Source organism: Ischnura elegans, chromosome 6 (genome assembly GCF_921293095.1).
Source record: "Ischnura elegans chromosome 6, ioIscEleg1.1, whole genome shotgun sequence".
Lineage (NCBI taxonomy): Eukaryota > Metazoa > Arthropoda > Insecta > Odonata > Coenagrionidae > Ischnura > Ischnura elegans.
In genome coordinates this window covers 33497161-33512537 of record NC_060251.1, presented here as the reverse complement: position 1 = coordinate 33512537, position 15377 = coordinate 33497161, and the positions used below count along the sequence as shown (strand labels likewise).

The 15377-nt window shown below is 35.8% G+C and overlaps 2 protein-coding genes across 2 annotated transcripts; both read right to left on the bottom strand.

Annotated features, from left to right (window-relative positions):
- Nucleotides 1-2930: 2930 nt before the first annotated feature.
- LOC124160313 (cuticle protein 19-like) lies at nt 2931-5988 on the bottom strand. The gene is made up of 3 exons (XM_046536143.1): nt 5883-5988; nt 4762-4884; nt 2931-3295 (listed from the first exon to the last, which is right to left on the bottom strand). Exons 2-3 carry the CDS (start codon nt 4882-4884, stop codon nt 3020-3022), a joined length of 399 nt encoding a protein of 132 aa, XP_046392099.1. The 5' UTR covers nt 5883-5988; the 3' UTR covers nt 2931-3019.
- A 4838-nt stretch (nt 5989-10826) lies between these two features.
- LOC124160316 (cuticle protein 19-like) lies at nt 10827-15140 on the bottom strand. Its single transcript, XM_046536145.1, has 3 exons — nt 15061-15140; nt 12195-12308; nt 10827-11197 (listed from the first exon to the last, which is right to left on the bottom strand). The coding sequence occupies exons 1-3, from the start codon at nt 15076-15078 to the stop codon at nt 10970-10972; spliced, it is 360 nt and encodes a 119-aa protein (XP_046392101.1). The 5' UTR covers nt 15079-15140; the 3' UTR covers nt 10827-10969.
- Between the last annotated feature and the right edge of the window lie 237 nt (nt 15141-15377).

Here is a 15377-nt window from a genome sequence, read left to right as displayed (position 1 = left end):
AATTTCCTTTTTTATTGATATGGATATCAGCAGAACTGGTTTAAATTCTATGTGAATCATATATCCTGAAAAATAAATTTCGCTCAATGGCCCAGGAGAAAATGAAGTTTGCGCTCCCATTTCTCTTTTAATGCTCCCTGAGAAATTCAAGTCAGTGAAATCGAGATGCAGAGCTTCGAAATGAGGTTTCCAATGAGAGCAAAAGAAAAAAGAAAGTATTTTGCTCGGGTACTACTATATGCGCGAGTTATATGGATCTAAGTATTGATTGCCACAATTGAATGACGCAACGGTTTCCTTACTTGTCATGTTAGAAAGTGGTATCAAAAGTCAATCTGTTTAGTGGGCATTGAAAATCGTGAGTAACTACTTTAAACACCCGGTTAATTTAATTCTAGTGGTGAAAGTCACTATCGTATACGATAATTTTAAATTTTCATATGTTTATCCAAGAGAATATGGTCGGCTGTTTTTGGTTTTAAAGCTTATTGCTCTAAAATACTTCTGTGGGGATAAAAATTCACAAGGTTTTAGTTAAATATGATTTAAAAGTCGTTTATGGGAATAATATGTACAAATGTATCTGCTCTTTTAACGCCATTGGCACGGATAAAATATCCTTAGATTGGATTTTATTACTTAGCTCTTTACTTTATGCTTCTACTGTAGGTGGATAGGTTTTATGTACCTCCACACAAGCATTCATATATTTGATAAACTTCTCATATTTATATGGGTTCATCCTCCATTTCACATTCATTGTTTGTTCGATTGAGCTCATGGGGGTAAAGGTTCTCCTATCTGTTCTTCCCTGGTGCTTGTATTTAATAGATTTTCTTCTTCATGTCTCCAAATATTGCTACTAATCTCTACTGGATTTGTATAAAAATTGTTTATCTCATATTTCTTCTCACTGGGTAAAGCTAAATTTTGTCTTGTATGGATTTATTTTTGTATTTAAATAGCCGTTTATACACACATTGATAAACCCCATGAGGTTCCATTTTCCAGTTAACTGTGTATATCTTCATTGTATACGCAATTAAAATTGGCCTTGGTTAACTCTGGTGCTACTGATCTGAGTGCCATTTATGTGAGTTATTTTGTTATCATAATTATATCCTACAAATTTCGGTACTGCCACGCGGCAGGAGATGTACGGACAACGCCTCTGAATGGGTTGAGGATTATGTGGAGGTGATTTACTTGTGATAAAGTGGAAGTGATTAACTTTAAATGTAATTTTCAGTGGTATAAATGAACGCTACTCGGGTTATCAGCTGTGTTAGAACGTGTGTTTTCACCAGGATCTTGGTGCCTTTGTCGTTCTCCTAGCTTAGATGGGTATGTAGATTTATTTGAGCCCAATCTCAATGGGACCCATTTATGAAGTAACCCGGTGTACGCCGTAAATGCAAAAGATTGATTTCTTTTTCATTATGGTCTCACAGTTTATCAACTTGGGAAGAGAAAATATCATACTAGGGGTGTTTATCCCTATTCAGAAAGGCACATCACTTATTTTATCGATCCTATTAGGCGGAGAGATGTAGCTCAACCTTCAAATGAATTTTATGAGTCACCTTAAAGAATTTCTGATTCAAATTCCTCAAGAAGCTTAGAAATGAGTTCCGATCTCAACGGGAAAATCAATCTCGAGGTCTAAATTTTAACCTTTCTCTTCTTTAACCTGGGGTTCATCTCCAATTGTGAACACTTGGAGTTATTTTACGATATATTATTAGTTTCTCTACGTGACTTAAAAGAGATGACGCTATGTGCAGCAGACTGCTGAGGAAGATTCTCATGAACGAGTTCTGAGCCGTTTAAAAGGCCCTAACGTTTAAAAATGTTATTATACCTGCATTAATGGACGTGTTGGTAGTGTTTTATTAATGCGTGAGCAATACCAATAATTATAAATTACATAAATTTATTCATATGGGTATACCGAAGAGTGTTTCGTGAATAAACCCTTACTCCTTGATTTGTGGGGCACTTTGCGTTCCATTCTTCTTTTAAATATAAATAATAAATTTTATGTTTGGTTGTGCATTTCTCTTAATCCTAAGAATTTAGTTGTATATCTTTCATGTTAAAAGCTTTAACTGCAAATGTTGTGCTACAAATTATTATTGCGTAATTTTAGAACATTATCAGTTATGCATCTACACCAACGTAATAAGCTATCATAAACATATGTAGCAGAGGGGAAAACAGTATATTATACGTAAAAGTCCACTCAAATAATTTGACAATCATAGTAAATTCTTCGCAATAACAGTTTTACACAGGTTTTAAATTGATTGCAGTGAAAAATTCGTGGCAATAAGTAGCGTATCAAAAATGTAATGGTTTAAATAGCTGTCAGTTTAAATTATAAACGTATTTAAAAACTTGGCGATGTTATTTAGTTATTAGCAAGTAACGTATTGTAACTCAAGTTGTCGCGTTGCGTATATCAGAAGCCAAAAACAACAAAATATCAAAATCAATTCAATAAATGTGACAGAACATATAACCATATAGGTAACTATTTCAGAATCATGAAATAATATGAGTTTCCTAACTACGAAAATACGACGCGGGAGAAGAAAATAAAATCAACTGGCGACTGGTAGATGCCAAGCGACCAACGGAGGGTGAAAAGCAATTGTTTTATTTTTTACCATGGGTGCGAGAGGTCCAAGAAGACTTGACATTGTTAGAAAATTTATCATGAAAGACTGAAATATATGAAGTGAAATATGTAGCAGAAAAACGTATACAGACTTGTTATACGCTATTTTCCTGAAATAGTTTAACGCACCACACGCGCCAAACGAATTATCCTTCAAATCTGTATGGACGCATGGAACATCACCGTCACATATCGTGAATAAGCAAATTTTCGAGCTGCTGCTCTATTTCATAAAGTAAGATACACATTTTTTTCAAATTTCAATTTTATTGAGATTATTTACAGCTAAAGAATATATGCAGTTATATACAAGGGTGAGAGATGATTCTGCGATGGACTCTAATAGTAGTTATGATGTGGCACCACAATCTTTTGAGCCAAGATGGGTTGGTGCCGCACCACTTGTGGGTGGGCGGCATGCCCGCTCCTGTGGACCACTGCGTTGAATCCGTTGTGGTCGTCGGCGGTGTATTCGACGGTGCGGACGGTGCCGTCAGCTTCATGGAGGCTGTAAGATCCCTTCACGACGTCTCCGTCGCGTTCCTCGTGTTGGTTCTTGATGTCCCCAGTGTGGTGGTCCGCTACGGCGTATTCGAAGTGGTACTTGGGGTGAGCCTGTGGAAAGAGGAATGGATTACTTGAGCATAATGATGATCAAGTCAAGCCATTAAAATACGTCCATGCATAAGTGTGTCGCTTTGACTTTATTCTATTTGACATTCATTTCAATAACACTAGTTGTTTTTATTTTAATTAAAAACGGTCATTATAAGATGAAGTTCGGTGGTAACGCCATTATATTTTAGTGGTTTCGTCGTTCTCTGAATGGAAAGTTACAAATTAACTAAGAATTTTATCCATTTTTGGCCTTGTAATAAGGATAATTTTAAGTTTTCCATTGCCTTGCTGAGAAGGTGATTGCTACCTAAAGTCATCATTTTTACATTTTTCTTGTAATAAAACTAAATATTTCTACAACAGTTAATTAAACCTCAATGACGCTTGTTGAATCCAAATTAGCTTCGAGACTTTTTCATGCTTTTTAAAATACTATTTTAAATATATTTTAGCGCGTTTGAAAGCTTATTTCAAGCAACATTGAAGTTCAATCTCCGAAATTAATGGTAAATTGGATTGGAATAAATGGAAATTAATGGCCTTTGAGTTACATAATGTATTTAATTAGCTAATGATATAGCTTTTAGCTGTAAAAGAGTTTAAGTAACGATTATTAATGCTCGAATCCATGTTGACGATGACATTGCGTTTTCCTGCCCTAAGCACCGTAAAAATTGGGCTTATTTCCAGATATTTTCAATTATGGCCAAAAAACAGTCAGAGAATAACAATATTTCAGAGGATTTGCGTATTTATCTGCATCATGAGTGAGAATTGCCTTTTTATGGGGAAATAGAAATTCAAAGCTGCAACGAACAGTTAAGGAATGCTATTTCCATATAAAAAATATGACACTATGTCTTAAATTTATCAACTTTGCCGTCTTTGATAAAAAATATGGACAAGTGAGAAATAGCATGGTGAAAAAAAACTACCCGTGTAACTCTGTGATGCCCACGACTTTTCCATATTAACCTCGAAATCGTATCCCATTAAATATGAAAAAGAAAGCTTTATGCCGTAAACAATATCGAAACGCTGTAATATGTACCCACTAATCGATCAGTATTTCGTTCTCATTAAAATTTAACAGATGGAAATATTTGCAGAAGAATATTTATGCAGTTTAATTGATAAATGCGATAGCATTGATGCATGCCCCATTGGCGTAACGGTCTTCACATTACATTTGACTCGAATTACTTTACCGAGCAATCTTCATTCACCATTAAACTTCTAAAGCTGCGGTTATGTTGCAATATTTTATTTATAATTAGCAATACAACATTCTTTATTCTTCTTTACATCGCTATAAATTGTACTCATTCTTCCGGATCAATCAGAGAAAATTTTGAAGAAGATGACTCCCGCTCTTTACTCACCTTAATCTCATTTAATTCATAGGATTTTATTTTAAATTATAAAACTTGCCGGTAAGAGTAAGAGATTATCTTTCCACTTACGTAGTAGTCCACGGCGTGCGCGGCGTGTCCAGCGATGATTCCATGTCCTCCATAGCCGTAGTGTTGAGGTAGTGCATGTGCAATGGCCAGGGCCATAGCTACCAGTGCGATTTTTGCAATCATCTGCGTAGAGGTGAAATAAGAATCAGCGTGAGTGTCAATTTTTAATATCGATGAGTGCTTGTAAAACGACTAGAAAGTTCAAGAGCTTATCGAGAGGTGAAAAGATATTGTAAGATTTTACACTTTCCCGGCGAGCAGGATATTTAAACTTTTCTCGGAATTCCGCGCGGGTAATATTTTCTAAGAGCGCCGACGCGACGTTTCGGGTTCCGACTCCTTACCCATTCTCACGGCTACTACCCGCGCTGAATCCCGAGAAAAGTTTAAGTAAAAAGATAATGGATCACGGTCATGATTTTTTAGAATAAATGACCCAACATTGAATTATATTTTATTAATTAAAAATCAGTTTAATTTCAACGACCATACTAGAATTTCATGGTATTATCAATGTTCAACTAAGATAGCAGTGCATGGTCATTGACTTATTCATGTGTAAAAAACATTCGAAGGGATCGATGTATTTAAAATTGTGGACATCTTTTACATATCCATGCGAAGGTTAACTTTAAATAAATAAATAAAAAAAACATAACAAAGATTGACATTCAAACACTAGCCTATAATAGAAAAGTCAATCCAACTGATTTAAATTTTATCGAACGACTTTGGAAAACTCCTTCAAATAATTCCCATAGCAGCGTTGGACAATGTTTACGTGCTTTTGAAGTATTTCCTTGACTTAGTGGGTAAGGATATTATAATAAGAGGGTCGCAATAGTTTTGAGAGGCGAAGGAATGTTAAATTGATAGAAACTCATAACGTAAGGGATCCTTGGTAACCCGGAAAGGGAATGGATAAGTAACAGACTAGGAATAAAGAATTTATCGGCATTGTACCTCATGAACTGCGTTATAGAATTGGAGAAGTTTGCAGCTAGTGTTAAATATGAGAGTGATTTTTCTGATCAGCCTCCCATAAACTATATTATTTCCCAAATATGTTATTACTTTGATAATGGGCTGTAATATCTTTGATAAACAATCAATGAACCTACCTTGAGTGAGGTATGGAGTTCTCCTGCTAAAACACGTTCCTTCTTATTTGGTGCGCCTTGGTCGACTGATATTAGAGCTGCGTTTGCTACCGGTATATATACAGGAGAGTATGGACTTTCGGAAGTGTCAACTGCGGTGTGGTCAACTCCACCTTCGCAATAAATTCCTTGGTCGGCTGGGCGGTGGGTGCCCAGCATGAGGGCGGGACCCCACGTGGGGTGGGGGAGGGTGCGCTCGGAAAAGAATTTGCATTGGAAACTCTGATTTCGCAGCGGAAAGGCTCAAAGCGACACAGAAAGCCTGGCGGCATCGTATCTTTTCCATGGTTGTTGAAATAAGTGTCATTCGGTACATGCTAGTGGAGAATATACGGGAAATTTTATCATCCTCAGTGCATGAGTTAAAGCGTAAAATGCATTGCTGTGGTAATCTAGGAAGTGGAGTAGCATGTGAAAATTTTCATTTCTACACCAGTGGATCGTTTCTAGCTATTACTTTCTTTTACAATAAATAAACTGTGAATTAAAAAATGGACTAGTATATTTTGAAGGAAATACAGTATTTTTCGTTGTTCTTCCTGTATTTCTTTAACTCTATTTGTACAAATATGTGAGAGCGGGGACATACCTCTCGTTTACTGGGAAAATGTCTTTCCGTATGAGCGATATTCGGTATAAAATGGTTTTTCATCATTTCCTCTCGTTTGATGATTATTATTAATATTCAGTTATTGAAAGTAGCCCATTGGTATGGTGGATATATGAACATACGAGTAAAACGATTGACAAAAAATCTGACAAAGCCTGAAATCTATTTCTTTAACCGACTTTTTAAAAAATTATTGCTATTTCGGGAGGGTCTCAGGGTTTTTGTTCGTCAGTCCTTCAAGTCCTGTATCTTCCTGTTCAAGAAGAAGACCTGATTTACATTCATCTTTCGTAATCGGCCCTTTATCTTCAACTGCATGCATTTTTTCCGCTTAGTTTTGTTTTGTGATGCCATGCCCAAATTCATCCCATGCATTTTCTTCAGTCACTAATTTGTGCATCCACCACAGCATGCTCCTTTTCCTCCTCTCCTGTTAACTCTACCAATCCAGTACTCCAAACATTTCTGTCACTCACTCTGTTTCTCTTTTGTGTATCACTAATAAATACCTTTTTTCACCTTTTTCCTGCACCATATCACATAATGAATTTGATTTGTGGTTTTCACTTGAAGGGGAAGAAACGCGTAGGTGTTTTATCATAACTAAGATCATAAATGGCGTGTTTTGTGAATAGAAATTCATTCATACGGATGTTTTAAATTCAGCATAAGTAAAGAGTTCGTTTTTTAAAATGTTTTGATTTACTTCTACTGCTCAATTTAGCATTTCCTTTTGTTTGCTAAGGACTGGCGTCCTATCACCCCCCGCCACATGTCTATAACGGAAGGTTGCAGGATAGTATGTAGATGTATCTGAATTAATAGTCTACATATTTGCCATATTTATGGTGGCGGCGGGGATAGGTCCTCACCTATCATACCAAAGGTTTGAGTCCCGCCCGGATGGGTTTCCCCTTCCAGATATGGGTTTGTGTGATCGTCTGTTGTTGATTGTTAAAAGTTCTGATGTAAATGCCACATTGTGCCGTTTTCGGGGATAAATGAGATAAATAAAATAAAAAAATAAGAATAAAATAAAGTTATTCTTTATGCAGGGTTTATATAATTTTATTTCGGGATTCTTATTGTGAAAGTTTTCTTATTTGCAATAACAGCAGTTGTAAAACGTGAAATATATGGTCCTGTTTGAAATCAAGAAATGTTCAAAAGGAACATTGTTGGTTTTACACCATTTTAGAGTCCCTCCCATCTCGAAATTATTATCATATTGTGTGACCTATCTGGGTGGGTTCTGTTTCAGTTTTTTTTTTGGAGGAACACATCACAACATTGTGTGGGCCTCATTCTTTAGATAATAATTTTTATACTTAATTTAGCAGTAAATAACACGATCAATGAAATGATAAAATAGGTAATTGGTATGATTTGACTCTTTTGTGGAGCAAAAAATAACTAATCTTACGTCAAATGTGTATGGAAGCTTACGGAAATTGATATTCATTTCCATACTCCTAAATGTACTTCGTGAAACTACCCCAATTGTCTCTGCAAGTTCCGTCCCTACTGCCTGTAACTTCAATGAATTACGACCCTCACCATCCCAGAATTTGAAGGTAACTGTGTTAATTTGACGGTGTGGCTTAGCCTTTAGCTTCGTTGTTATCATGAATGTCACTTGTCTCTTAATTTTGTCGTTTCTGTATTGTATAGTAGTTAATGCTTTCTAAAGACTAAGTAGCGTATGAAATTAAATTTCCATGATTGTTATCTAATTACCGAAAAATAATGCATTTATTATTTAGGTTTATATAAGTCAAATAAGACATTGAAATATGTCCACTAAATTTATCTTCAAGTGATGCGTTTCGTTATTTAAACAACATTGTTAGATTCGTAGGAGTGAGGAAGGAGTTCTTCAGTAATCGGAAATGTGCTAAAAAGTTGAAATACTCTATAATAGTCTTGCTGTAGTATAAATCGTATATTTTTCCAAAAAATCTCCATGAAATTCTGACATTCTTGCCAAGAAAGCTTAAAGTCTTATGGCGGAGCGACCTAGTATCGATTTTGTCATAAATTATCACAATCTACACGTGCCAAATTTCAAATTAGGCGTTTCGAGTACTCGCAGGGAGAAAGTTGTGTGCGCTGCTCTTGCCAAACGTTGTCATTGTGCAGCTTTCCATTAAAGCTTGAAATGAAGGAGGGTGACTAGGTGTGGTTTATGGAAGGATCTTACGTCAAAATAAAACCTCTTTCGAACGTGCGACTTGGGCGCGGCATGCTTTATCTCTGAGTGAAAGGAAATGATTTGACCAATGAGATCAATACGACTGGAATTAATTTCCTATTTTTTGTAAATTGAGAAGATGACGTATAAATACAATCATATTATTGCTTACCTGAAATTTATCAATTATTATTTCTGATACGATATGAACACTATGCAGTTGTTATTGCTCGATGTTTTGCTAATACATATTGACATACCTACGTATTTCCTCTCCTGAACTCGGTTAATAATATTGCAGGACAATATAGACCACTAGCCAATTTTAAATATTTAATCTTTCATATTCCCTTTCCTCCTGAACGCTGTACTTTCATGTTATTGCCATTAATATTATTCCACCCTTAAATCCACTGTTGGTATCTCCCTCTTCTATCCTAGAAACTGTACAATTTCCTTCTTATCCCTAAATGCTGTTATTATTTGGGTTCTTTCTTGCTTCTTGCTTCTTAGATCCAGTCTTATAGAATTTATTCTCCTAAGATACTCGGTAGTCTGCATTGTTAAAGTGCTTACAAAGTATCAGTCTTTTTTATCGTATCGGTGATATTTTCTATACTTCAAAATACTCCGTCATTACCTCTCAATTTCCCTGTTTTTGTAGCTAATATTGGACTTTGAAATTTCTTAAAAACAATTTTTTTTTGTATTTTCATCCTGTTTTAATTTCACGATAGTGATAAGTATTGAATTCTTGTATTGCCCCATTATTTATAGAACCCTGGAACCACTTAACTTTCCTTATATTTGCATTCTTGGGTAAAAACGATTTTGTAAGCACCTATGGTTTGCGGTCAATGCTTTCAATAAGCGTTTACTTTCCACTGAAACTGATTTGTAATCGATTTTCTTGAAGAATTTCTAATTAATTCTCATAATTACAATAATATATTTTGATCGACTACATAATCTTACGTGCAATAAAGACGTATTTTTTGTGCTTCTACATTTAAAGCCCATTATTTATTTAGTGTTCAAGCTCTATGCTACTTAGATATACAATCTCTGTGAGTATTAGGTGTTGAGTCCTTGCGTTCCCATGATTGTGTCTATCAAATTAACTTAATTGAAGGTTTTTTGTTATTTCCCATTTCACTTTTGGCATTTTAACCTCTTGCCTATGCGAAAATAAGCCAACTAAAATCAGCCATAAACCCAAGGACTCTTCCTCAAGAAGGCATATATTTTGCTATATAATCAAATGCAAGGTTGTTTTTTCAAGTTTTGCCTAAAAAAATCAAATTCGAGGTATTAATCATGCTATAAACCAAAATATAAAATAATCTTTGAACAAAGCCATTTTTATTTTTTTATTTTTGTGGACCCACTGATATCATTCCTGAATGCTGGAGAAAATTTTTGTTGATAACATAAGTAAATGCATTATAAATTAATTATTTCTGCTTCTTATCTTCGAATATTTGTCTTGATAACGACATAGCTGGATATTTCGGGATTGCTTCTTGTGTATGAAGCAAGGTGAACTCGAAATATGTACTGAACCTTGATTCTGGAAATGAGAAATATCATCTCTTAACAAACGACAGTCAGGCTACTGTGAGTGCCTTTACTAAGGTATTTCACTGTTCCTCAAAAATCCTTGGTGTTCCTTCATTAAAACCACAGTGAAGGTAGAAGTATTGCCATGATTAGACATTATGTACATTTTTCTCTTTTCTGTTGCAAATCTGTTTGTTACATTGCAGTTATAAAATTACACAGTTGTAATAATTATCGAGTAAATTAGGTACATTCAATAAGATATTATTCGGCTTCATAGACGTTAATAAAAATAATATTTTTTTGCAAATGTCTCGGCATTCGGTATTCCTATATTTATGACGCGTACAAATGATTCCTCGTCTCTTTTTAAGAACTAATTCGTTGAGTGGGTAGTTATCAATATTATTTATTGGATATAAGGCCGCAAATAGATAAGTAAGTAGTTTTTATCCGGCATTTTATCTCTCTGCGCAGTATTTAACATTAACATTAATTTCCTCCTATGTTACGAGTTTTTGTATAATACAGATGTACAGAAATATTTTATTCGAACACTAAATATGGTTTTATTTGCTTTTAACATACAGAGGTAATTCATGAGAGAAATATAAATAAATGGGTCAACAAAGTCTCATAACAGTTTCAGCTCTTGAGTTTCCATAACGTTTGACAGTGTAATCCAGGCTAGTGGTGGTAACCGTGGTCGTGCGTAGCCACTCCAGACTTGTGCACTTTAGCGTTGAATCCGTTGTGCTTGTCGGCCGTGTATTCCACAATGCGAACGGTACCGTCTGGTTCGTGGAGACTGTAGGAACCCTTGACGTAATCACCGTCCCTCTCCTCCCATTGGTTCTTGATGTCTCCGGTATGGGGGTCGTTCACTCCGTAGTTATACTGGTACTTGGGATAAGCCTGAATAAAAAAAAGAATTTGTTAGAGCTGAGCCAAATTGCTATAAAAACAAGCCCTGACATTAAACACTTTGTGGTAACAAAAAAGAAGCCGAAATTTGTCCGAATATTTTTCCATAAAAATGAATGTGATACAAAGAATTTCTCTCAATCAAAGTTTATGATGCATTAAAAACTTTCTATTCGTAAAATGTTAACTTTATTAATGGAAATTAAAGCTGTTCACAGAAAATGTTTGCGCATTTAATTTCGTTAGTGAAATATATATCATTTGTGTCCATTCGTAATCTTATTGGCAAAAAATTAAGAAAAAGATTTTTTAATTATTATTCAGGTCTAAATATTGGTAAAATTGTCTTTTGAGCCACGTGTTATGTATGTCTAAATTCCCTTATTTAAGTTTTAAATATAAATCTGTCACTGAATTTGATATATTTTATCATTTATACTGTGCCCAAAACGATCTTTGTAACAGCGTAGAAATTGCGTCAGAATGTTTCAAAATCGTGTATTATATTTTATGAAATAGCGAGCAGGATTTAAAAAGAAGGACCTTACTACCATATTTTTTGACCGATTACCGTACTATTATTACCGATTACACTGCTAAAATTTTGCTCAGACTGCCTGGGCAGTGTAAAATATCTATGAAAAGATTGTCTTTGGCGATGATATGTGTCTATATTTGAATAGAACCCCTGGAATAAGCTTATCTGGTTTTTATCACTCGCAGTTTTGAATACTTAGGTGGAAGATTGTATATGTAAAGCATTGATAGAAAAAAGTGAGTTGTACGAATTCACGCGCACGTATTCAAATGTATATACACCAAGGATTAAAACCCATCCTCTAGTCCACTTTGAGAAGGTGACTTCGTGACGTAATTAGCTGGCACGCATGGCAATCGGGAGATCCGGGTTTGAATTCGGGCTATGCCCAATATTTTTTCATGGCAAACATTTTCATCCTAGGTATTTATAAACTGTAAATGTACTTACATGATAGTCGATGACGTGTTCTTTCTCTGCGTGTACCTCGTAGCCTCCATGCGAGAATCCTGGGTTCGCCGCGCACGCGCTGATGGCGATAGCAGCGATCAGGAGGGAGGTGATCTGTGGGGAAAGAGATCTGTGCATTTTATGTATCGCTCACGCATAGGGAAGTGATTCCATCCCAAACTGTTAACCAATTAGTTTGAACATTATAGGCACTATACGTATACAGTGCACTCAAGGCTGCGCGGTGGTAATGGTGCGGGGAGTTCCTCAATTTCTCAATTAGTCCAGCACTACGTGATTGGGTTGATGCAGTGGTTAGAGTTATTACTCTATACCCCGTATAGCGGGATTGAAGTGAAAAATCGGGGTTAAGATGTTACTCTACCCCTTATAGCGTGATGTGCGGAGAGTACTTCAAGTACATCACTTAAGGTCATTATGTAAAGGTACTCTTGGTACTTTTCTTTCTGTTAGAGCAGAGTAACGCCGACAGCCACTTTCTGTCCCCAAGTCTTTGCCTACCCTTCCCTTATGGTGCAATCTTCCCTAACCTCTCAGTTACCATTTTATTATATAGTATTCTATAAAAATTATGGATATAGGGAAAGTTAATTTCAGCCCCATTATTGGACTTTATTTGAGGTCTGATAATTCTCCTTTTTTGCGAGAGTTAACTGAAATGGACATAAAGTTTCAGTTGAAAAGAAGCTACAACCCAAAAATTCTATCGTCCAAATCAGCACTCTTCTTAGACAGAAAATTTGAAGGGGAAGGGTCGAGGGATTACGTGATACTAGTTTTTTTTACCATTCCAAGTTTCACTGAATCGTCGATCATACTCCTTTTGTTTATTTGCATTATTTTGGGTAGAGCTTACCCCATACTAAGCCGCAAGCATGTGAAAATTTGAATTTTATTAATTTTTGGTACAGAGGGTAAAGGGTCCTTTCCCTGGGTTACCTCGCACTTCGGGATTTATTCCGGGAGGGTTCGAATACTTTGCCCTGGGTTTGGAACCAGGACGCTACAATAAGCAGTCTTTCTCTTCCCGTTAGGCAACCACAATCTTTCATTTAGTGTTTACCACATGAATGTCTCCAATATGAAATATTGATGGCATGGTGTAGTTATTAGTGAAGACATACGATCGCCTCGACAATTTTTGCTATGACTAAATGATAGGGTACTAATGGGGAGAAACAACTGGCGTCGAAATCAGCCTGTTTTCTAATCAGCCAAGGTGGCGGACGGAATTCTCGATTTAAATATTCTGAGTCACCCAATCAGGGTTCCGGCTTCATCGGCAAATTTTCGGCTACTATTCTCTCTGAAAAGCCAACGTGAAGCATATGCTGTGGAATAGATATTAGAAGTTGTCGGCCGAACGCCCGCGATAAAACTAACATGATAAGTATTCTAATGAAAATGATAGTGGAGTGTACTCTTTAGAACAATTATAAAAAACTGCAATTTCGATTATTTCAGCACAATTTTCCAGGATTGAAATAGCAAAATCCCATATCATGGGATGCTATGATGGGCCGGATACGAAGTTTGCGTTTCTTTTCATGTATTTTATGGCGATTGGAAAGTTTAATTCCATTAAATTAAATGCAATGGAGTTTTATTGGGGAAGCTTAATTTAGAAGAGGCGCCAAAAATTGTGGTATTTATAAATTTTATTTGACTTTCAAAATTTCCTAATTTCCCGCATCTGTACTTGAGTTTGGATTTCGGTGCTGACCGCCGCCTGTGAAGTTTACTTGAGCACAACTGTATTCACCGTGAGTTTTTTGCATGCATTTTATAGTCTTGGCTATTAATTTTAATTAGGTTTTTGCTTGATAAACTCCTCTATCTCGGGAAGCATTTTGTCCATAGGAAATGACACCCTATGAGCGGAATCTTTCTCATGATAAATTCCATCCACTAATGAACACGCCCTGGTCCACTAAAATCCGGTATAAAAGTTTTCCAAAAACTAACTCGAAGTATCCAATGTAGATCATCTGTGCTTATTGAAAAAATAATTATATGTCACCATCGAGAAATGCAAAAAATGAAGTAACTTTTAGAATGCCTGGCTTGCCAGAGTCTGCATGAAAATTGCTATTGCCTCCACACGAAAACCCGTTATTATCACTTCTGAATTCTGTCATGTTACTACGAGCATACGAATCTAACGTGCCCATACCATAAGGGCAAAAAAGGCCACAGTATTACTTGGAAATCAAATTCTTCATAAAACGGGTGAAACATAGACTGAGTACTTCTCTGTACTGAGAGTTACTTCTATTGGAATTTTATGCTACTGAAATGCTATTTCAAAGTTCTCTCTCTTGAGCACACGCTTCTGGGGGAAGTTACTGCTATTAAAATTTCCCTTTATGTGGCAGTATTTTAATCCGAGCTCTTTTGCCTTAAGTCAGTAATTTTGGATCAATCCCTGCAAATGTGGATAATTTCCCTTAGAATTTAAATTTCTTTTGCTATAGCTAAAGTTTTAGTTTATCCATGAGTTTCCTTTAGATTATAGTGAAAGAATGATTCAACGCAATGTTGTACGCAGCTTATAATTAGCCATCTTGCAAAGGTTTTGCAATGCTGTGTATGGTAACCACAATAGAAGAATTTGTTCAAATTCTAAGTTTGAGCATGAACAAAATTGTGAATTATTTCAACACTATACTGATACCATTCTTAATTTGAGGACTGGTAAACTTTTTTGATTTTTGCTGTTCAAATAAATCCTTCAAAATGAAGCCTTTCGTGGATTATTACATGAATAAAAATAAAATATGCCGCCCAAATAGTTTAAGGTCCCCAATTAAACCGGCTTAATTAAGTCTAGATTTTATTATCTCACCTTGATTGAAGCGGCCATTTTTTTTGTTGATATCTGCGGTTACTTTATCCTGAGGAATAACACTCACATGTAAGCTCTCCTTGAACTGAATGATTGGGAAGATCCACCAGTCCTCTTATATACGGCTTCGTCTTAACGCCTCAGATACTCCTGGCTTAACGAGATAGTGAATTGAGCAAGGTAGTGTTGCCCATTGCTTGGAACAGAAAGTTAAATGCAACGAGAATTAACGCCAGGTATTGAGCAGAGTCTCCAACTCTTTGAGGAAGCTAAGATAGGGGAGAAAATATTGCTTAACTGCCGGTAATCCACTTCAT

Excerpts from the sequence above, each read along its gene's own strand:
- LOC124160313 (XM_046536143.1), bottom strand. The coding sequence starts at position 4,884 with ATGATTGCAAAAATCGCACTGGTAGCTATGGCCCTGGCCATTGCACAT. Across the intron at positions 3,296-4,761 it reads CGCACGCCGTGGACTACTAC|GCTCACCCCAAGTACCACTT; the intron begins GTAAGTGGAAAG and ends CTCTTTCCACAG.
- LOC124160316 (XM_046536145.1), bottom strand. Across the intron at positions 11,198-12,194 it reads AACACGTCATCGACTATCAT|GCTTATCCCAAGTACCAGTA; the intron begins GTAAGTACATTT and ends TTTTTTATTCAG.